Below are 23,560 nucleotides of genomic sequence, written 5' to 3'. Positions count from 1 at the left end.
ATGCAAGACTTTCAAACAATTATAACTATAAAAATATAAAACATGTAATTTCAATTTTTGGGTTATATGTTATTGAAAATATTCACCAATAATATATACTATATATAAGTTAATGTCATAAATTACTTAAAATGTCCACATATTATTTTGAATCACCGAAAATATGCCAAATAATTTTTTTTTCCAATTTGCTATTTCTAATTAATGTCAACATTACCAATAAATGTGTTATTTGCGATTTTTATCCTTCATTAAAAATGAGGGTAAAAGTGATTAGCGTAAACATGAAAAGTGGTACTATGAGGGTAAAAGTGATTAACCTAATTAAAGGGGAATTTTCATATTTACCACTTTCATGGTACCATTATTCATCTTTACCACCACTAAAAGAAAATTTTCAAAAATATCTTCTTGGCAAAAGACTCGTATACTCTTGTTTTCTATATATGTATCATAAATTATTATTTAAATAAAAAAAAGTTATTTTTTTATGTTTTCCATTTATACTTTTTCAAATTCGTACTTTTTTGTTAAAGTATTTATTATATATTTATTAGAATCCTAAATTTCACATTCAAAAAACTCTATCCCACCCCTCAATTCTAAACCCTAAGTCTAGATTAGTTAACCCTAGGGTTATAAATATTTTTTATCCTTCATTAAAAGTGAGGGTAAAAATGGTTAGTGTAAACATGAAAAATGGTACTATGAATGTGGTATTTTTGACAATTTCCACTAATTAAACTGTAATTTAGTATTTAAAATTTTCTTAGTTAATAAGTATGGGCTTAAACAAAAATAGTATAAGTTTATACTGAGTTACACAGGTTTTTTTTATAATAATAGTTGATTTTGATCTTTTTTTTTCTGAGCCAATTCATTCTTTAATTACAGTAAGTGTACAAAGTTTTATATAGATAAATGATGACAAAAGTATTTTACTTATGTAAGAAACATATTGTTAACCAGCCCATTTATCTATATATTTTCAAACTGCCATTTATCAATCAAATGAATTAATATAGTTATTTACTCCTCAATAATTAAAACTGTAAAAACACTACTATATTATTTTTGGAACAACAATTTTTAGAAAATTATAATACCAATCTTCATTAATCTATTCAGATACAAAGTACATGGTGACTTTTCATAAGTATTTAATGTAATTCATCGGTAAAAGTGATAGGATCCATACGTATGAAATTTTATTAAGTAAAACATTACTTGAAATTTATAATATTACATACAAATAATACTGACATTATAGTATAATCTCAGTGACAAGAAAAAGAATAAATATGGGATATATTCATTATATATTCGCCTGTGAAAATTATATTATCTAATAAATATTAATAAGTAAAATAGAAACAATGAATTTGTGACAAAATTTTAAAAATTAGAAAATTACATGGGAACTAATAAAACATCATAGCCCCGAGATTAATTTATACTCTAACTAGATCAAGTAGAAGATATATATAATATTTTAGATTCTATATATTTTAATAAGTAAAACATTACTTAATGTTAGTTTTAAATTCTATATATTTATTTTCTCTTTTCTTATATCTAACAAAAAAATATTTAATATTTTTTAAATCTCATCAAAATTGTTATTATGATCAAAACCTAAATCTAAGTATTATATATGCATTTTAAACAGTTAAATAAGAGTATTTCAAATATATATATATATATATATATATATATATATATATATATGCTCACAATAAGTATATAATAATCATACTTTCATTGTAATATTTGGTAATATGAAAAAAATCCCGACATTGTGCATATGGATTAATCCTTTATGTCATTCAAAAAATGATAAATACAAAAGTATAATAAAATTATTTATAACAGTTAATACGCATTAAACAATATATTTTTAAAAACTATGATTAATATAAGCACTTTTATAAATACACATATACATTTACATGAACAAGACAAAATATGCCTAAATTTAATTATTTAAAAGGTATAATTTATAATAAAAAATAAAAGGGAAATTCTGCTTTAACCTTATTTTTGGTACTACTATTCATGTTTCCTTCATTAGAGGGACAATTTCACAAATACATAAAGTATGACATTTCATTGAAGAGGCGAAGACCTTACTACCCTTACTTTTTTTAATTTATATAAATATAAATAAATATTTCAATAAAACTATATTTTATATTTTTAGAATTATATGTTTTTAAATTCAAACCTTCTTATAAAAAAGTCTCAAATTTGTTTTTCCGATCTTTTTCGAATATTTATTTTAAAATTCATAATTATGTATTTAAAAAGAAATTGAACCCCTTCCTCCAAAAACCCACGCCACAAATCTAAACCCTAAGTCTAGATTAGTTATTCCTAAAGATATAAGTGTCTATTTACTTATTTAAAACTAAAGGTAAATGCGATTAAAGTAAATATGAAAATAGTATTAAAATGTGGTAGTTTAAGCAATTTCTCAAAATAATAAATCATATGTAAATAAACCATATACATGTTATTTTGAAATTATTATGAAATTATTCTTATTATTAAAATAAAATACTGCTATGCGCGAGTTGAAAATCTAGTTTATTTATTTATACTAATAAAAATGACATTTTGAATCTCCATAAAGCGTCCACCTCTGTGAAAATACTTCTCTCAAAAGATGCCACGTGACATTACAATATAAGAAAAAATAAATAATAAGTTTATATACAATATAAGAAAAATAGAAAATAAGTCTATATACAATATAAGAAAAACAGAAAATAAGTAAATATACTATATAAGAAATAGAAATATTACATTTAACATCTATCTTAATATTACCATTTAATATAAAAATAAATAAATACTAAGTAAATATACAAGATACTAAAAAGAAACAACAAACCTCGAGCATGCCAACTCCGACTGTTCCACTTCGTCTTGACGGTTTCGGTTCTCATGAGTAATCGATGTTAACGCAACCATTCAATGATGTCTTTACTCCTTCTTTGATGGTTGATTCTCCTCTTATATAAATTGTTTAGTTAAAACCTAAATCCCACCAAATTTGAGAAAAACCCCACTGAAGAAGCTAAAGCTATGGCAAGTCACAACAGAGAATCTAAGATGTCCTGAAAAAAAATGAAACAACAAAGAGAATGCCTTTCCTTAAGCTTATGGCGGGATGGTGAGTCGTTATAAGGTTCTAAATTCACTCTAGGAAGTAACTGGCGACATCGATTTTAGGCTCTTGGTCGGGTAAATATTATCCTCAAATCAGAACACAAGGTTCATTCTTCCCCAATCCTCAAATTATTTTTATCAGAAAAAGCAGGTTGAAGATCGACAACAAAACGAGTTTGCAGTTCCCAAGGTGAGTATTTTCTTGATGCATCTTCAATTTTTTGCGAGAATATTGATGTTATTTGCTGAGTTTGTGAGAAGAAGAAACATATATAACTGTAGTGAAATATAATCTCATGACCCCATCGTTATTAGATTATACTTTCGATCATCTTGGTGTTGACTTTTCAATATGGTGGCTTTCTAAAAGGTTGTTGAATCCACGCAAATCTCAAGGATGCATCAGCTAGAACAAAGGCTTATGGGAAACAAAAGGCTTATGGATATAGAAGCATGTGGGAGTATGCATGCTTGTGACTTGTGAGTATATTTCAGTTGCTTCCTTTCGTTCCGACTACTGGACTGTGAATTATGTTTAACTTTGTTGTTTCTATGTCTCTAAAATGGACTTACTTTTGATATAGATGTACAATGCATTTTTCCTATTATTATCTAAATTTGAGTTTGTATATATCACAATGAAATGAGGATGGTGGATGAAAGTGCAGAGTATGAAATACTTGATACGTTCTAACATGAAATTGATACATTGTAGTTTTGTCCATACATTAGTTTATGCCTTATTTATAACCTCCATCTTTTGAAATTTTTATTTTTATTTTTATTTTTGAGGTTTCTCCTAACTACTAAACTGCTGATATATTGGAGAAACTTTGTATTAGCAGATGATTAAGCTGGACACCTTCTTATCATGTGCTTGCAGGAAGAAGGGACGGCAGGCATTAAATGCAGACACTGTGGTTCATTGCGACATAGACGTTATGTACATGACTTCTCTTCTAGGTAACTTATTATTTTCTCCCTTTATACACATGCTTCTTTCATCATTTTTCCAAGGGAAACTGATGGTTTATTCCGCACTTTTCATTACATTCGAATTTATAGTTAATTACCTTTTCTAAATCAATCCACAACCATAAGTATCTAAAGTAAAATTCATTTGCCAATTGTGCATGTACACACCAAATATTGAAGTTTAATTTGTTTGTGTTCTTGCAGGAACACTGTCTTATCATGTGCTTGCAGGAAGAACGGACGGCGGGCATTAAATGCAGACACTGTGGTTCATTGCGACATAGATGTTATGTACATGACTTCTCTTTTAGGTAACTTATTCTTTTCCCCCTTTATACACATGCTTCTTTCATCATTTTTCCAAGGGAAACTGATGGTTTATTCTGCACTTTTCATTACATTCGGATTTATAGATAATTACCTTTTCTAAATCAATCCACAACCATAAGTATCTAAAGTAAAATTCATTTGCCAATTGTGCATGTACACACCAAATATTGAAGGTTAATGTGTTTGTGTTCGGGCATTTTCATTCAGTTTTGTAAAATATTTTAAGAAATCTTAAAGAATTAAAATTTCAATAGTGTTAACTTCTTTGAACTTTATTCACATGTAAAAGCAAACACATAAGTTGCAAATGAAACAATTTAAATCTAAGACTATACTTTAATAATTATATACACTGTAAAATACCCAAAGTTTGTTTTATGTTTGGGAAAAATACCTCACTCTATAAACATGTGTAAAGACTCAAAAGGTACATGAAGATTACAAATAATGTAATTACTTCTCATTATAAGCAACAAGACACGGATTCACAGCCTACTTATACTAACTTGGTCTAACTTTACGTTCTCTAGGGTGAATAAAAAGTTATAATTATGCTATTGATACTTGAACAGGAGGAACAAGAGTGCTATAAATTGATCTATTGTGGTTCAGAGTATAACAGTTTTAGATTCGCCTGTGGAATTTTATAAATGACTGGAAACTGTCCACATTTTGACACTGGTCAACGAGAAGATGGAAATGATGACCCTTGGGGTAGTGGTGGATGGGAGCTTTATGTTGCTGAGACAAGAGAGCCAGAAAATGATTTAAAAAATAAGGTACATGCTTCAGTTTAATAAACATAGTCCTTGCATTGGCTTATAGAACAAGCTTTAATTTTTGTGTGGTTACATAAATCTAACGGCTAGGGGTCGGGTTTGGTTTTCAACATTTCTTATCCATTAAACCTTGAGAACGGTCCGCAAAAGAAGACAAATGGATCCATTATCTTACAAGCAATGCAAATGTGAATTCTGGAGGAGCTTTTTGGGTTTTTAATCAGCCATCTTTGGAAACTAGAAACAAGAAAGAGGTATATTACCATCTGTTTAGTGAATATGGATTGCATATGGGTTTCACAAGTATTATCCTACTGCCATTTGAAATGAAGAGTTTTGACTTTTGATAAATATTCGGGAGTTCGTTTAGTATGTGATGTGTATATACTAAATGTATTTTGTTTGACTATCCTTTACCTGCTATTGGTTTCTTAATTACATCTTACTGAAAGCATTCATATGCACATTTAAAGTCAGCGTTATCTTTATTTTTTAGTCAGTGTTATCTTACGCAAAGTTGAAGCCTATATATTCACTAGTACGTTTGTTAGACTAATAGAAGTGCCTTTTGGTATTATTTATTTTGCATTCAGATAGAGGAAGTTGAGACAGACCAAAAGGAGTCGTATCACTGTTCATTCCAGAGGATGAGAATTTTAAAACCTCTGCCACTTCGGTTCATGAGGATACTCTTGAATTGAACGTGGTGATAGATTCCATTATTTCAATCTGGATATTAGGAATTTAATTTTACACATGCGGAAGACCGTAATCCAACCACTGGCCTAGACATCATTCATTGTATGGATTTATAAATTGTACAGAGCAATCAACCAACACTTTTATTATTTAGTTTGCTTAGCTAAAAACTTTGAATATGATCTCTAGAATATGCCTTTATATGTTGTTCTTTTGTTTCATGGCTTCCCTTCTTGAATGTGCATTCAATTAAACATATTAACTTATTTGTTGTGAGAGAATATTTGTTTCCATTGTCTAATCATCCTAATTGATTTAGGTTTGTAACTTAAAAACAAACGGTGTTCTCTGTGTTGAGGCTGCAAGCTACTGGTCTGCAGCCAACCGTTTGAAAACAACTTAATAGCATGTACAAGGGTATGTCTAAGTTTTTTTTTTTTTTTTGCCTTCAACGTCCTCAGATCTATTAATCTCATTCAGCTCCAAAATTACATATTAATCCAGTCACTAGAGTTACATCAAAGAATCATTAAAACTGCAAACCAACATAAAAAAAAGACTAAGGTCTTTGAGATGAGACAGACAAGCTTAATTTAGAAAGTCATTGTTGGTGTATATGATTTAAATATCAAATTTTGGGATATGGTTTGTTTAAAAAGTTTTTTAAGTTTGGTTTGGTTTGGAGAATGATATTATTTCACGTTTGGATCAATTTTTGATTCAATTTAATTTATATTATGAAACTGGTCAATTTGGTATTAGAACTCAATGATTTTAAAGTCAAAACAAATTTTAAATCAATTGTAAATTTTACAATTGTCTTATACAAATCTTAATAATAACAAAATGTATTTAAATCATAACTAGGTTTAGTTAGTTTTTACTCATACTACCTCCGTTCCCGAAAGTAAGATGTTTTAGGTTTTTTTCTTGTTCCACAAAGATAGATTTTCTATATTGTTAAGGTACTTTTTTCTACTTTTGAGGAACATTAATTGAGAATATTTGAATTGATTAAATTTCATTGGTGAAAAGTTATTGGAAAGTGTATAATAAAGTAAAAAATAAATTAAATTATAAACATTTATTAAATTCTTAATAAACGTGCATACTCTAGAAAATCTTACTTTCAGGAACAGAGGGAGTATTATTTATCATTCTATATATGATTTCTATTAATAACAAATAACAAATTGTGAATTTAAATTATATCAATTTTTTTTTGACACAAGACAATGAATACAGACAAACAAATTTTAAATTTTATACCAATTTAATAGAGTAAAATCGATTGTAATTTATATACACGATTTATGTTCATACATAATTATAAAATATTATAATTTAACTAAGATTATACGAATACCCTAGGTGTAGCCCGGGAAAATCACTAGTCTATGGAAACACTAATAGAGTTTACAGATTACTGGGATTTTTTTCCAGCAATTCCACAACAAATCTGAGACCTGCCCTTTTTTTTGTTCTTATGCTAAAGCAAATTCGTTGGATTTGTGTATTTGCCATTGTCAAGAAAAATCTCACTTTTAATAAAATAAACACAAAAATATATCCCCATTTTCTATATAAGGATTTTTTAAATATTTATTCATTTGTGAAACACCACAAAATCTTACAATAATTCAGGACATAAAATGTAAGATTTCGAAGAAATCTTTTCATTTGCTTGGGCAGAGATGTTGACTCTAGGGGTGGGCGCAAGGGGGGTACTTGCTTTTTTACGTATACTTGATACTTGATTTGCCTTGAACGAGTAATGAATTTTCCGACTTGTACTTGACTTATCAGAAACGAGTACTTGTTATTTCGAGTACTTGTCCAAAAATATGTTACTTACAAGTTGTTTACCTTGTTCGATTACTTGCTACTTACAAGTATTTGTTAATTATTTGGATATATTTCAAACTTTCTAAAAATTACTTGATAGATAATATTTTAAGAGAGAAGGTTATGAAAGTTTATTTTATTTACTCGACTTGGTAAAAATACGAGAGTTATTTTAAATAAAATATTTGCACCTAATATAAAAAAAAAGAAGATGGAATTCAATTAGAAAGTATTGTTTACTTCTTACAACAAAGGAATATTTGTTTAGGGCTTTAGTTTTTATGGTTTAGTTATCATTTTTTATTCGTAAAACAAGTAACGAATAATATCAAGGCAAATCGTAATTTTTTTTTGTGATAATTGTTACTTGACTTATACTTGCAAATAGCATAACTTAACGACTTGATATTTGACTTGGCAACGACGAGTACGGGTCACGTAGCGGATATAAGGTAAGTAACGAGTATTCATGCCCAGCCCTAGTTGAGTCATTTAGTTCCATATCATAGGTTAAGCTCTTTTGAAAGACAAATGTCCAATGGGTTAGTGTAATCCTCAATGGGTTTCATGTAATCATCCCTTTTTGGGCCAAAAAGAGGACCCCGATAACAAAAACCCTGAGGAACAAGAAACAAAAGATTTTATTATTTACTAGGGGGTTTTCCGGGCTACGCCCGGATTGTTTCCTATAATATTAGTTTAATTTTTATATTTATATTTTAAAATCGAACAAATATGATATACATTGAAACTTGAGCAAACTACAGAAAACGCAGCTTCCCTTGATCTAGAAAACGTAGTAGTAACCCAAATCAAGAAGCATTAGTACCACAACAGCAGCTGGAGCAGCCCAAACCATGTAGTTAGTCTGCTTTTTACGCTTGCGCATTAGTCTCGGGAGTGTTTCCAGTCCTCCTCTATTGCGGATCATGTTTCTTATTGGTTTCTCCTTCAAAACTTTCTTTTCCTTCTTTGATTTCTCCTCCACTGGAGCTTCAATCTCCTCTTTCTCAGCCTCAAAAGCTTCAGGAACTTCCTCAGAGATGGCCTCGTATGCGTTGCTGCCTCATGTCTTCTTCTTGACCGCCTTCTCTCGCTCCTGCAACACACAAAAAAGAAGATTATTAGAATGGAAAAGAGAGAAGGCAAAGGCATTGATATTGATACCTTTTGTTCTTTCTTCTCAGCTTTCTTTTGAGCTCTTATGGCAGCTTTAGCAGCGGCTTCCACGGGCGAATAAGATATTATACGTATTTTCATTTCAAATAATTTAATGTATAATATTTTTTTACATTATTTAAAGACTATAAAGCACAAATATAGTTTTCAATTCTTCTTTGTAATTTCTTGGATATCATTATATTGTTTGATTATTGTACTTGATTTACATATTTTCATGGATATTTGTGACAGATGAATATCTCTAATTTTTATGATCAGTAAATAATTATATACTTGTAATAAATTAATAAAAAATGAAAATTACTTACTTTTTAATCAAACTTGTTTTTAATTTGACTTATCAATACGAAAAATATGATATTAACTGGACTTATTTTATTACCGTTTAAATATTTTATTGATATTATCTAAGAAGCTTTCAAGTGATATTTAATATCATATTTTATTTTTTCTTAGTTTTGTTTTGTTAATTTTTCTATTTCTTTCAAAGAGTTGATATATATATATATGTCAAGTGAATTTCCATTAAATATTTTTTTTATGAAAATACAGTTTTTAAATAATAAAATTTAAAATAACATTATAATATTAATTTGTTGTATTTATTGGTATTTTTAAATATTTTATTATATATAAGGGTCGCTGTGGTGTTCGTATACCCGTTCATTAATATTTGAATATTTGGGTTTTTCAAATTTTAATGATCTATAATCCGTTCATGTATTTTTCGTATTGAGATTGGGTTAAATTCACATTCATATATTATTGGATATACCCAAACTGTGTATTAAATATTCAAAATATAGATAATATCGATATCTTGTTTTTCCATCAGCTTATATATGTATTGGACTAACATATTTGTGCTCGAACTAACACAAATATCCAAAAATAATTTTATTTTCAAATTATCAAAACACTTAATATATCAACAAAAGACACATAATATCTGAAATTGAGGAAATAAATATATTCAAGGGTGGCATTTTAAATAATTTTGGATATGTTATGGATTAATTTTGAATATTGTGTATTATCTAATCGGGTTCAGTTATTTAATCTCTTTCAATTTAATATTTGTTGCAGTATTTTTATAGATCTAATCAGATTTAAGTTATAGTATTTTGAATCGTGGATTTGGGTCCAGATTTTATACCCAACTCTAATATAGAAGACATGTTATTTTCTAACAATTTGATTGATTTAATTAAAATTTTCTTGGGTCGATAACTTAAAAAGTCTTCAAATGAATCGCGGAAAGCAAACTTATGCTGTTATATTATATATATTTACGTATATGTAATATATATATAAAGCTAGTAAAAGTTACTGAATTGATATGTTTAATTATTGCATCTTTAAATAATATTCTTTTAAGGATTTTAGAGAACTATATCCTTGAGTTGTTTTGTCAAAATTGTAAAATTTAAATAGGAACTAAAATAATATACTAAACTTACTCTTCCTTAACTCGAACGCGTACATGAAAATATTTTGTGCTCAGTTCAGGACGACCAAATTTAGTTCATATCTTAACTTTGTCACCGAAACAAAAATCTATACTTTTGCATATTTCTCAATGTTCTCGTAGACTTTCAAAGAGTATATTAGCTTCGTCTAATCAGTTAATTGTTAGTTTTTTGCGAAAACAAAGTATCATAGACTTGAAAGTTAAACTCATATTATTGTAACCGTACATAAAAATTTGAATCTCCAATAGACACCAATAGATATTGATATCGACCTTCATAATTAGTTTGATCTAAAGAGGTTCTATCCAATCTATAGCAGAAGATTATAAAAACTCGAGAAAATGTTGATTTTCCTCCTCAGTGATATAAAACCTTCACAAGAATTGTCAAAACCAAGAAGGAGATTAGGCCTCTGAGCTGCAGCCTCAATAGCAGCAAAGAGGATGAGGGAACTTGTTGATCTGTTTTTAGGTTATGCTGTCTCCCTCAACCTCTCTTGATTCATATCCTGGAGATGCTGGAAGCGGTGGAGGATGAGGCGGCACCAGTCAGTTCAAACTCAAATTCTCAGACTCATCCATTATCTGCTTTTTCATATTCCCACCAAGAACTTCAGCTTCACCAGATACAACCAAAAGATGGCACATAGCTGCTACTGAATCTAACCCTCAAACTAAAGAGATACACCTAAGACTCTACTACAGAATTATCAACGGCCACGTCTACTCTTCCAATTTATCTTGTACGTTAAAACAACTATAAACTTAACTGTAGAAGAAAAAGGCAAGTAGCTGTAACTTCTAATCGTCATTTACTGATAATGCAAGGATAATGCAAAACATTACAGCTACTGGTTCATATCCCACCCGCTCTGTATATGGCTATACGAAAAATCTCTCATCAGATCCACCACTGGCCTTGTTGTCCTCTGATTCCTTCCGTTACGCATCAGATTTCGTTTAGTGGAGATCATGGAATAATACCTGAGATGAGATCCGCCCCATGGCTTATGATAACATCTTTTGCATCATGTAAGTATCTCAGCCTCGAGTACCTAACTCCATACTTCTCTACAATGTTTTTCTACATCTAATCAGAATCACTAACACAGCTCAATATTTGAATGTTGAAATCTTCCACGTAAGCTTATGTTGTAGACTGGACCAAATATGAGGTATCACTTCGAAATGGCAGGTTCCATGTCACAACTTTGTCCTTTGGCTACAAATATGAATAAGCAAAAATGAGTTGGACAGTTAGTTCTTTTCACATACAGACGCAAAAACATATTATAAAGTCAAAAAATTTAGAGCTATTTGTGTTGTAGTGTAAGGATCCTACCTGAGAAGTATGATCCCCATCCTCTAAATCTTCAACCACTACAGCCAATAAAAGTTAGCATAGGGCCCAAAACAATTCTAGAACGCTCAACAAAGAGAAGTTGAGTGACTGCAATGAGTGTACTCCCGATCTGATAACACAACACATCAAATGATATGTCGTCTTACACAGAGGTCTGCATTCATCCATATCAGCTTAAAGTGATAAGCTTCCGTGGGTTTATGCTTCCATAGAAACCTGGTTTCTTGTTGATCAGCGTGGAAGAAGTTGAACGCCCATCTCCTTCTATCTTTATGGATAGTCCCTGCTGATTCTGTCAACAACAAAATATTATCTTTGAGTAGAAAAGATGTATACACATATAAAGAGTTTATGTATTCACCTCATCTGCTGCACATAAACTTCGAGATCAACGTTTGTTTTGGGCTTTCAGGCGAATAGAAATCGAAGATTTCATCTGAAGACAAATCCAACTCATCAAAAGGGTCCATTACTGTAAACTGATTCTCCTCCCTCATTTCTAATATATATAGTCATATTTTCTCATCCCCTTCTAGTATTTGAGCACTACTTGTTAAACGAAATCTAAAGCAGAGTAATTCTGCTAGCTTTATGGCTAGGAGACAGTAAGGGTTACCTTTCTTATGAGAACAACATGGAAGAGGAAAATCTGCCGCATGGATGTTTGAACATAAGCCGTTAACAAAAACGATATAACCTGTAAGAAAACAAAACATTACAAACTTCATAAGCGAAGAGAAGTTGCATAAGATTTTATGAGAGATAAGCAAGTGTGAAGAGCATACTGTACATATATTGTAGCAAGAGCTCATTTAGGGAACTCTAGATAAAGCCTTCGACTTGAATGAGCTAAAGATTTATGTTTCAAGTATTTGAGAGAGAGAGAGAGGCAATACACACCATGATCCTCTGATTATACCAAACACACAAAGAGAAAGCGTATGGCTAAACAAACAAACAAACAAAATAACAATTTTAGATTTAGGTGCTAAACCAACTAACCATTTAGTTTCTATTCAGGATATAGATAACGGGACGATACCAAGGATAACTCATGTTACGCTACATGTGATGGTGTTGACTCGCAGATTGAAGCAAAGGAAATATCTTGGAAATTCTCATAGCATAAGAAGAAAAAGTGATGACCAAATGAAACCGGGCCTGCTCGAACGTTGTTCTTGCGCTATGCAGATCCTGAAAGTGAACATCAATTTGCCCATTTTCCGTTGGTCCTTGAAACACATAACAATAGAAAATGTAAGCGTAAGAGGAAGGAAAAAGAAACAATCGGTATGATTCTGATGAGTTTAGAGGTCAATAGTTTTTAAATTAGAGACCCAAAACTTTAAAGCTATAAGTATAACAAACTCTACAAAAGATCACAACTTTTGTAAAAGAAACAAAGCAAACAAACTGAAATGCTCAAATTCGGTTTTGGATTGTTTTATCATCAAAACAGAGATTAAGAATTACAAAACCTGAAAAAATAGATGACAAATCTTCTCCTGTAAAGCGTCATCTCCTCCTTTTAAACCTCCAACAACCTAATTAAACACCAGATCAAGAGCTTTCACCAGTTACGAAACCAAAGATCTGAAACAGAGGAAGTGAAATCATGAACCAAACTTTAACCGTAAGCTCCACCAGTGATGGAACTCGAAGTCCTCCATCTCCCTCACAATATGATAAAAATATAAAAGAAAAAGAAATCACAGACAACTCCCAAGAACACTTTTCAAAGAAAAGTGTACAAAAGTTAAGTAATGTTTTGTATGTACCAGGAGTAAGGCGTTCAGTGACTCACCAAATATGAAGTAATTTATTTTTACAGTAAACTGTATACAGAGGTAAAGTGATGGATCCAAAACCGAACGCCGTTACTAACTACTCGTTTTCTCCGGAGGCGATGAAGAGATCTGGTGGTTTTAGTGAGAGAAATTTTTCGTGAATCAACCACCATCTTATATAGTGAGTAAGGAGAGAAGGAGGAAAGCTGAAAAAAATTGAGAAAAGTTGTTTTTTGCAGAGGTAGACGATTCGGGAGAAGACCAAGGAGATATTGGAATCGGCGTGGTGTTGAAAAGGTTCGAGAAAAGAGTGATTTGGTGATGTGTCTTTTCTTTAATGACTTGCCAATTTAAAAGTCTCTCATTGGTCAATTTTTTTTTTTCTGAGGTGGACACGGAGGATATCTTGGTTTTAGTATTGTATTGATTATTAGGGTTTAAACTTTAAACAGAAGTTACAGAACACTCTCCTCCTCCTCCTCCTCCTCCTCCTCCTCTCGTTGCAGTCACCATGGGGCGCTCTGGAGTTCAAGTCAATAAGGCTCACAAGACTCGTGTCTCCTCTAAATCTTCTCGCAATCTCCACAAAACCTCCCTCCAAGGTAATCCCCTCAACGATTTCATCTCTTTCGATCTTCACTAACTAAAAAATTGCAATTGAATCAGATAGAGGCCGGATTGGTAAACCGGAGGGTAACCATGTTAAAGGCGCTAAAGCTGCACGTCTTCAGCGTGCCAAGATGGTAATGATTCTCCTTCCTACATTTTTTTTTAATTGATTGCAACACAATGAATCTTGTTTATCACTCTCTGTCTCTTTAGCTTAGAGAGCAGCGGTTTTGAAGGAGAAGAGGGCTTCAGGAGGCTTAACGAGCGCTCCTCGAGTTATCGTGAGTTTGTTGGAAGTTTTGTAGTCAGAAAGTTACAGCCTTGCAGTTTTAAAAACTCTGTTTTTGGCGATAGGTCTTGTTTCCTCTCTCTGCTTCCGTGGATTTGAACTCACTTGGCGAAGATGTTTTAAAGCTGTTATCTACTGATGGTGATGTCACTTCTTCTTCAACAGTTGCATCTTCTGAGTATAAGATAAGAGCAACGGTATGTCTATTCCCTTAAGAGCAACAGATTGGTTCTTTTATACATATTTTAAGTAGAATACATGTATCTTAGGTGTTGAAGGCGCCTCATGGGGATCTTCTGACATGCATGGAAATGACCAAGGCATGTTGATTTTCATTGCCTGCTTTTGTTTGAGTTAGTTGCTAACTGCGTTATTATTTCTTACTGGTGATGATATATATAGGTTGCTGATCTGATCGCTTTTGTTGCATCTGCAAACGAGGATATCTCTAGCTTGATAGATTCATTCGGAAGTCAGTGTCTTTCTGTGCTTAGATCAATTGGTCTGCCAAGTACCGCTGTGTTGATACGTGTATGTTCTCTTTGCTTCTGTTGGTCTACCATCTCTCAAACTTTGCTTGAACTTTAGCTCGCGTTGCTTGATTGCAAGACTTACCCAGTGAGTTCAAAAAGAAAAATAAGCTGAAAAAGATGTGTGCCTCTCGGCTTGCTTCTGAATTTCCTAAGGATTGTAATTTTGATCCAGCAGACACCAGAGATGAGTTGCATCAGGTGAATTACTCAGACTCTTATATCATTTTACTGAGTGGTCTTCAATAGATTTTATGTCTCTAATTAGCCCAGAGCTAAGTTTAAATGATGAAAATCCATACTTTTTGGTGTGTTTGCAGTTCATGGGGTTATTGAAGGCACAAAGGCTTTCTGTACCTCACTGGCGGAAGCAACGACCTTATGTTGTGGCTCAGAAGGTGCTTGTTTTATGCTGTTATTCATAACATCTAATTTAGCTGTGAGGAAAAAAGATTCTCGTAAAAAAAAAAAAAAAAAAAAGATTCTCGTAAAACAATAAAATATCTGCATACTTTTGAATGGTGCACCTAGGTTGGGATGCTTGTGGATGATACAACCCCAGGAAAGTGCACTCTACTTCTCTCCGGTTACTTGCGTGCTCGTAAACTATCAGTAAATCAGCTGGTAATCAAGCAATTCTACTCTCTCTGTAATGCCTTATGCTATCTGAAAACTGTTTTCTTTACAATAGGTCCATGTTACTGGCGTTGGTGATTTTCAGCTCTCAAAAGTTGAAGTCCTGAAGGACCCATTTCCATTATTAAATGAAAGGAGAAAACAGAATTCCATGGAATTGGATGATTCACATGATGAAGAGGTATCTGATATTTTCATCAGCCATCGATAATCTTTTAGTCTTTTACCTTAAAGAACACATATTGCTGAATCCTAGAACAGCCTCCTTCAAAGAGGGTAACAGGCGAACAGCCTATATATAACAGGAATTGTCTGTCATGATAATGTATAATGATTGAACGTATAATACCCCTCCTGAAGCTCTTAAAGTTATTTTCTTAATAAGAAGTGAAGTGTTTATTGTGCCTTCATCTCTTTGTCTGTTCACTTCATTCTGTTTTGGGATTGATCAGGTATTGAGGTCTCTGGTTCCTGATCCCATGAAACAAGAGCCTTTAGTAACTGAAAACACTCCAGATCCATTAGCAGGGGAACAGGTAAGTCTGATTAGTTCTTTAACAGATGAAGGGGCCATTTGCTTGTCTTGTTATCTGTTCTGGAAATTCACTTGTTATTGTGTAGACATGGCCAACTGAGGCAGAGATGGCTGAGGCTGACATAAATCAGAAACAGGGAAAGCCAAAGAAGAGGAGTTTGCCACGAGGGACTTCAGAATATCAGGTTTCTTGATCATCTTTTAGCTATTCCTGTCTCTGGTGTTCGTATTTTTGGTTGTTTGTGATTTGATTCACAGGCTGCTTGGATTATTGATGAGATAGATGAAGAGGATTCTGATAATGGTGATTTCGATGACGATCGTATGGTGTTGGATAGAGGAGAGGATCAGTATTCCAATCAAGACCAAGATTTTGAGGATGATAAAGAAACACTGTACGTGCAGGATATGGATAATGAAACTCATAATGACTCGGAGATGATGGTAAGCTTTTTCTCCATTTACGCAACGAATTACAAACAGTATTTGTAGCTTCACTACATTTTTTTTGTTATGATTGAGTATATTGATTAAGTTATAAGCCAATCTGCTGATTGTTCAGGACGATGAAAACTTGACAAGAGAACAATATGAGGATCAAATCAAGAAAATCAAAGAGGCACATGCTGAGGATGAGGGTTGGTGTTTTGTTCTTACATTTGTGGAGTTATTTTCTGTATTAGAGTGTCTGAATCTCTCAAGTGCTCTTGATTTTGTCTTCCTTGTATTTTTCTTATTAAGATTACATCAAGTGAATTAAGACTTTCAATTGTTTTGTCATCAGAATTTCCAGATGAGGTGGAGACTCCCATTGATCAGCCTGCAAGAAAACGTTTTGCAAAGTACAGGGGTCTCAAATCCTTCAGAACCTCCCCGTGGGATCCAAATGTAATAAACACTGATCTTGATCTGAAGCTCATTATATTCCTTCTACTGTAAACTGATACTGATTTGTATTATTTGTTGGCAAAAATGCAGGAGTCTCTACCTCAGGACTACGCCAGAATCTTTGCTTTTGATAACGTCGCTAGGACTCGAAAGCTTGTGCTCAAGCAAGCCCTGAAGATGGAAGAAGAAGAAGAAGAAAGCAGAGATGATTGTGTACCAACTGGGTCATATGTACGGCTGCATATTAAGGAAGTGCCTCTTGTTGCTGCCTCTAAACTATCCTCCATTGTTAGCACGAAACCCATTATAGCATTTGGGCTTTTGCAGCATGAATCCAAGATGTCGGTTCTGCGCTTTAGGTAAATCACGATCTTACTGTTTATATTTTTCTGTTGATGAGACCTTGTTTGCCCAGCTAACTTTTCTCTAACTCTGCTCCACAGCTTAAAGAAGTATGATGGTTACGAAGATCCTATTAAAACAAAAGAGGAGCTAATGATCCATGTTGGTTTCCGTCAGTTCGTTGCAAGGTTGGTAAAATTTGTTCATGTTTCATTTACTGCAATAGCTTTTCTTGTTTGCAATCTCTTATAACAATGGTAGGTGAAAATTTTCCAGGCCAGTATTTTCAACCGACAATATCAGTTTAGACAAACAAGAGATGGAGAGGTTTCTGCATCCAGGCCCTTTCTCATTGGCTTCAGTATACGGCCCAATATCTTTCCCATCCCTTCCTTTGGTTGTTCTGAAGATTTCTGACGCTGATGCTCCTGCTTTTGCTGCCTTTGGTTCCTTGAAAAGCATTGGACCCAGCAAAATAATTTTAAAGAAGATAATATTAACTGGGTAATCTTACTTATTACCTTTCTCTTTCCAAGTACAGTTGCATATTCTAGTCTGCATACATGCTTAAGCTCTGTAATGCTAACCAAGCTTTGAATGTGGCTTGGGTTCTAGGTATCCTCAGAGAGTATCAAAAATGAAAGCATCAGTAAGATATATGTTCCATAAACCTGAAGACGTTAGATGGTTTAAGGTAAGAAGTCAAAAGTAATTAAATCGATGTGTTACTTATTATAAGAGTGAGGGCTCAAAGCTTGGGGATGAAACAATGTATTTCTTGTGTGCAGCCTGTAGAAGTGTGGACAAAATGTGGGCGTCGTGGTCGCGTGAAGGAGCCAGTGGGCACACATGGTAAAGACCTTGCATTATTATTGTTTAATTATTTAAAAGATGGGTTGAGTTTGGTTTTTCTAGAATATTTGCTCATTCATGTGGACTTTGCCACAGGGGCAATGAAATGCATATTCAATGGAGTTGTGCAGCAACATGACGTTGTGTGCATGAAGTTATACAAGCGTGCTTATCCCCAATGGCCCGAGCGTATGTACCCGCAGCTTCTGTGATTCTAATTAATAGAAATGAAGTTGTTGATGTTGTTCAAGTTTCTTTGAATTCAAATTCTTACTTTTGATAACTTTATGGACCTGGTTTTGTGAAGTCCTCCGGTTTTGTCATGTATGTGTTAAATATAATATATTTTTTTGCTCTTAGTTTCCCATTTTTCTGTACTATGGAACTAAGGAGGCAGTAGAAAAAGTGACCCAGTTAAAACATACATCACAAACATAACACAGCTTGAAGCTCTTTCTGAAGCTGAATCACTTGCTCACAGTCATTGAGCGATAACTCAACAATGCATGAATACAAGCAATCAGTTTAACAAAAGGTTCTGCTCCCTGGAATCAAAACAAAGACGGATCAGGCGAAGCATACCCTTGCAGATATCTATAAGAATGCGAGGTTGTAGTTGCAGCTTGTTCAAGAAAACTGAATGAGGAATTTGTTGCATGACTCACTTGGATTCAAAGGTGCAAAATGATCAGGTGAGAGAATGATATAATAAACTGGCATTCATTTGCAATCCCAATCATGTTAACATGTTGGGGACTTCGAATCATCGATCTAAATAAGATAAGCTACTATCTCTTTCCAAGATCTTCTGGGAAGGGAGAAAGTTCAACTGTATCAGTGAAGATGTTTCAGCAATTCAACAGCAAAACTGAGACGTTTTTCTTTTCTTCTGCTAAAACAAAGAATTCCTGAAATTATGTTGCTCTGATCAAATGTCTAAAATGTCTATCTGAAATTCCTAAAACAAAGAATTCCTGAAAATGTCTAACAAATTTAGTAGTATTAATACTCCATTATCAAATTTGTTAATGCTATTAAGTTTAGGGGAGGGGATTTCAATTTACCCACAAGTTTGATATTACTTTTCAAATTTAATTTTAAATATTAACTATTTTCATAAATACATTAAATTTGTGATTAGAAAAATTAAATTAATTCTCTTAAATCATTTATAAATATTTAAGAATAATTTGTAAAACATTTATAAAAGTTTATAAATCTGACCCCACCCTCTGAATACTAAACTCTAAACATTAATCACTAAACTTTAAATTCAAATGTTAAAACATAAAAGCGTTTTTGATTGAGTGTAATCTTAAAATATGATATTCAACTTTGATAACTTAGAGTATTTTAAGCAATATCTCTTAAGTTTGTTATATCTTAAATTAAATAATGGTGAAATGAATAAATGGAGAATTTCAATTTACCACAAGTTTGATATTACCTTTTCAAATTTACACATTTAAAGAATTTTTTTTTATAAATACCTTAAATTTGTGATAAAAATAAATATATCCTCCTAAATCATTTATAAATGTTTAAGAATAATTCATACAAAAATTTATAGAAGTTTATAAATCCAATTCCATCCCCTAAATACTAAAATCTAAACAATAATCACTAAACCCTAAACATAAATGTTAACCACTTAAGGTATTTTAAACATTTTCTCATGAACTATTTTATTAAGATTTGTATTCTGTAATAAATGTTTCCTTGTAAATTTTCATATTATCTCAAATTTGAAAATGAAATGTGTATGTAATATTTAAATTTCAAACTAGGTGTCTCGTCCGGGCATGCGAGCATAATTATTTTGCAATTACTTTTAACATATGTATTACTAATTCAAAAATCATCATGATAAAATATTGTTTATGTTCCCAAAAAGTTTAAAACGAGCATTAAATTATTTTATATGACAAAATAATTCATCAAAATATATATACTCATTATTCTGTTAGATTTTTTAGAAACCCTCAATAATATACTATTTTGAAAATATTTTTAATATACTACATTCATTAATAATAAATAAATAAATAAATCACTTTATATTCTCTTTTCAGTTATATAAAATTCAGTTTACTTAATTAATATTTAATTATACATCTTTATGTTTCTTGATCCAATTTTTACAAAATCAAGCAATGGCAGTGAAATCTGATCAAATCTCCGGCCCTACATTTTAACGACATCTCACGTACTCAAAGGTTCTTTTCTACTCCCTGTTTCATTGTTTGGCTAACTTTTTTCAATTGTTATTGGGATCTCTCATGGTTTGTTAAATTAAATTACCTTTTCTGCTTATTTCCTCATTAGTTATGAGCTGGAAAGCCGAAAGCCCTTGAACGATGTCCTCCCCTGCTAAGTTCTGCTGCGGCCAAGTTCTCGAAGAAAGATCTCACTATCTCAGGCCCTCCGCATAATTACTTTTACCGGGTAATATAGGCGCTTCCCTTTTCTCTTTGCTATGGATGTATGAGTCTTAGATGAATTATGTTATTTTGGCGGTCTTTATCTCACCAACTTTATATTGGGATTGGTTATATTTTTCAAAAAAAATAAAACTTCAAATTGGTTTTGTATTAATTGTTTCATGATTCCAGGCTAGCGTATAAGCCCAAGTACAAGTTGATATTCTCATCAATAAATATGCATGTATGCAGGTTTCTTTATGCTAAATACAAGAGCAGTATGGATTTTCACTTAGGGTGGACAGTCTCAATTTCTCTGAATAGGGTAAACATATTCTTTACGTGCCTTTTAAACAAGCATCTGGTCATTCAACTACATGTCAAGTTTTCACTTAGGGTGGACGGTCTACTTTCTGGATGCGTCATCCTCAGCTGATTTTTTGGAGCGATGAATAATTGCGATGATAAATTTGTTCCAGAGACCAGTTTCTGAAGAGAAAACTAACAAAGGAATGGAATTGATCGAATGATGCACACAAGCAGCTTGGGAGAAGGAAGCATGTTGAACTTCAAATTTTCTGGTAATCAACTTCTGAGATTTTTTCTGCCCTCCCTTTTCAATTTCAGCAGTCCATGATCAATTTACATCTTCTCCGCAGATTCTTTAATCCTACTGTTTACTGATGGAATTTGAGACTAGATTTGAATGAAATTTTGTATGTGCTGGCGACTTTTATGCTCCTATTTTGCAGAAGATTCAGTATAGGATGAGTGCCCTCCACTTCTGTTTCTACCTTATTTTGAATAATATTTAAGCTATAAAAAATATTTTCAGCTGACACCTAAACTGCTTTTTAAAAGTATCAGTTTGGATCATAATTTGTTTGTTTGAAAATAGAATTATATGATATGCGTGTTAAACTAATAAAAACCTCATTTTCAATACATGTTGCATTAGATGGAGTTCAGAGTTCTTTAAAAAAGGATCGCAGTAACTTAATTCCTCTCTGAGAGCAAAGAGCATTAGAGTTAGCAGACTCTGAGGTAACTTTTTAACGGTTGTATTTATATCTCTTCAAGAAACAAAAAAAATGTTAGTAGATGTTGGAACATACTCTATATAGTAGGATCATATTTTTAGTCTTTAGGTAACTGGAAATCTAGAAGAGATTGTGCTATGCTGTCTGCGCTAAGATGAATTTTGTAATAATTGGAATGCAGGATCTACGAACTTCTGTGTACAGTAAGATCATATTTCAAACAAATCTATGATTGGAGTTTGTCGTCAGAGCTACCGAGTTTCTAATCTTCCTGGTATTTTTATTGTAGGCACTAGGCAAAGATAATATTTTTATCATAATTTTTGTCGCCAGACCAATTCGTTTAAGGAGGAGATTTAGATTCTACATGGAACCGTAACGAAAACTCAGCATCGCTTCCATAAGAATATTCCGACGGATTAATATTTTCTCGGAATTCCGTCGGTATATTCCGAGGAAATTCCGAGGAAACCAAATTTTGTGTTTCCTCGGAATATCCTCGGAAATTCCTCGGGATATTCCGAGGATTTCATTTTCCGTCGGAATGTCCGTCGGAATACCGCTGTTTTTTTGTAGCGTTTAACTGTTATCATTTTGATTCAAAACGTCGTAGCCTTTTTGTGACTAACAAATAGACAATGTCGAAGAAGCCAAACAGTTCAACTTCCAAGGTCTAAAATAAAACAGCTCATTAGTCATTAGTTTCTTCGTACTGATTTTACGGTGGAAAATATAAAATGTTATGATCATATTTTTGATTAGTTTATTCACCCGTTGTCATAGTTGAATCTTTTAGTTCAATTCTGTATAACACTACATTAATGGTCTGTTTAGTTGCAGTTCGATAAAACTGAGCAAGTTACTCTTTCATGCCTATTTATAGGGGTGTTAAATCCGGATATCGGTTCGGTTTTTTCGGTTTTCGGTATTTCGGTTAGTAAAATATAACTACCATTCTAAATCCATATTTACTTCGTTTCGGTTTATATACCGTCGGTTTTCGGTTTATTCGGTGTTATACCAAAAAACATAATTATTTAGTTTGAGATCATATTATATGAATTTTAGAGTCATATTGTCAACACAGTCATTTATTAAAAATATATTACATGTTCAAATAAATGAATAAAAAAAGTAAAAATACTTCTACCACCAAATAAAATAATCAAATCTATAACTAAAATCAAAGCTTCAAATTTTGAAAATAAAAATATGAAACAAAACAGAAACACGAAAGAAAAGTTTTTCCACTCTTCCATATTTAGTGTTCATTAAAATCAAGCTTTTTCAATCGAACACGAAATTCTGTTTGTTTACAGATAAGAAAAAAAGTTGTGAAAATTTTTCATTAATTATTGTCCATCAAATTTATAATTTTCATATTAATTTAGTGAAGACTAAAATAAAGCAAAAAGATCAAAAGAAAACTTAGAAAATAAGATGTCTGAATTGCGATGTATTGATATTTAATTATAGTTTAAGTGTTTTACAAATTAAGGTTATTTATTACTATAAAATTATGGTAATAGTTATTAACACAAATTTAACTTATGTAACAAATAGATTTTCATGTATTGTTGTAAAATAGATACATATTTACATGTTTCTACTTTTAATCGGTTTTGTTCGGTTTATTCGGTTTAATCGGTTATATACCAAACCATATCCAAATCCTACGGTTTTTATAAAATTATATCCATTCGGTTTATATGGTATATATCAAAACCAAACCATATTGTCTATTTTGGTTCGGTTCGGTTCGATACGGTTCGGTTTTACCATATTGAAGAGGCCTATTTGTCTATTATTTATACGAT

The 23,560-nt window shown here is 32.0% G+C and overlaps 1 protein-coding gene and 3 long non-coding RNA genes across 7 annotated transcripts; 3 read left to right on the top strand and 1 right to left on the bottom strand.

Annotated features, from left to right (window-relative positions):
• Positions 1 to 1,869: 1,869 nt before the first annotated feature.
• LOC125587744 lies at positions 1,870 to 6,220 on the top strand. The gene is made up of 2 exons (XR_007324085.1): positions 1,870 to 3,361; positions 3,542 to 6,220. It is a non-coding gene; the product is annotated as an uncharacterized LOC125587744 (long non-coding RNA).
• Positions 6,221 to 10,640: 4,420 nt separating this feature from the next.
• On the bottom strand, positions 10,641 to 13,865 carry LOC125586929. 4 transcript variants are annotated; one of them, XR_007323464.1, is made up of 7 exons: positions 13,294 to 13,865; positions 12,818 to 13,047; positions 12,601 to 12,724; positions 12,432 to 12,512; positions 12,177 to 12,251; positions 11,795 to 12,107; positions 10,641 to 11,674 (listed from the first exon to the last, which is right to left on the bottom strand). It is a non-coding gene; the product is annotated as an uncharacterized LOC125586929 (long non-coding RNA). The 4 variants fall into 4 exon arrangements; XR_007323461.1 differs by having other exon boundaries at positions 12,601 to 12,760; positions 12,858 to 13,047; XR_007323462.1 differs by having other exon boundaries at positions 12,818 to 13,865.
• A 154-nt stretch (positions 13,866 to 14,019) lies between these two features.
• On the top strand, positions 14,020 to 18,642 carry LOC106425030 (pre-rRNA-processing protein TSR1 homolog). Its single transcript, XM_048756841.1, is given in 21 exon segments — positions 14,020 to 14,204; positions 14,269 to 14,345; positions 14,430 to 14,492; positions 14,566 to 14,697; positions 14,770 to 14,820; positions 14,903 to 15,035; positions 15,089 to 15,231; positions 15,351 to 15,428; positions 15,562 to 15,654; positions 15,722 to 15,847; positions 16,119 to 16,202; positions 16,288 to 16,386; positions 16,460 to 16,645; positions 16,764 to 16,839; positions 16,986 to 17,089; positions 17,180 to 17,448; positions 17,533 to 17,619; positions 17,708 to 17,935; positions 18,047 to 18,125; positions 18,220 to 18,283; positions 18,380 to 18,642. Coding segments are annotated over 21 exon segments (2,379 nt in total). The 5' UTR covers positions 14,020 to 14,113; the 3' UTR covers positions 18,496 to 18,642.
• Positions 18,643 to 20,509: 1,867 nt separating this feature from the next.
• LOC106425031 lies at positions 20,510 to 21,991 on the top strand. Its single transcript, XR_001285001.3, has 4 exons — positions 20,510 to 20,728; positions 20,956 to 21,284; positions 21,662 to 21,747; positions 21,925 to 21,991. It is a non-coding gene; the product is annotated as an uncharacterized LOC106425031 (long non-coding RNA).
• Positions 21,992 to 23,560: the final 1,569 nt, after the last annotated feature.

Source organism: Brassica napus, chromosome C5 (genome assembly GCF_020379485.1).
Source record: "Brassica napus cultivar Da-Ae chromosome C5, Da-Ae, whole genome shotgun sequence".
NCBI classification, from domain to species: Eukaryota; Viridiplantae; Streptophyta; class Magnoliopsida; order Brassicales; family Brassicaceae; genus Brassica; species Brassica napus.
This window is presented reverse-complemented; position numbering and strand designations above follow the sequence as displayed.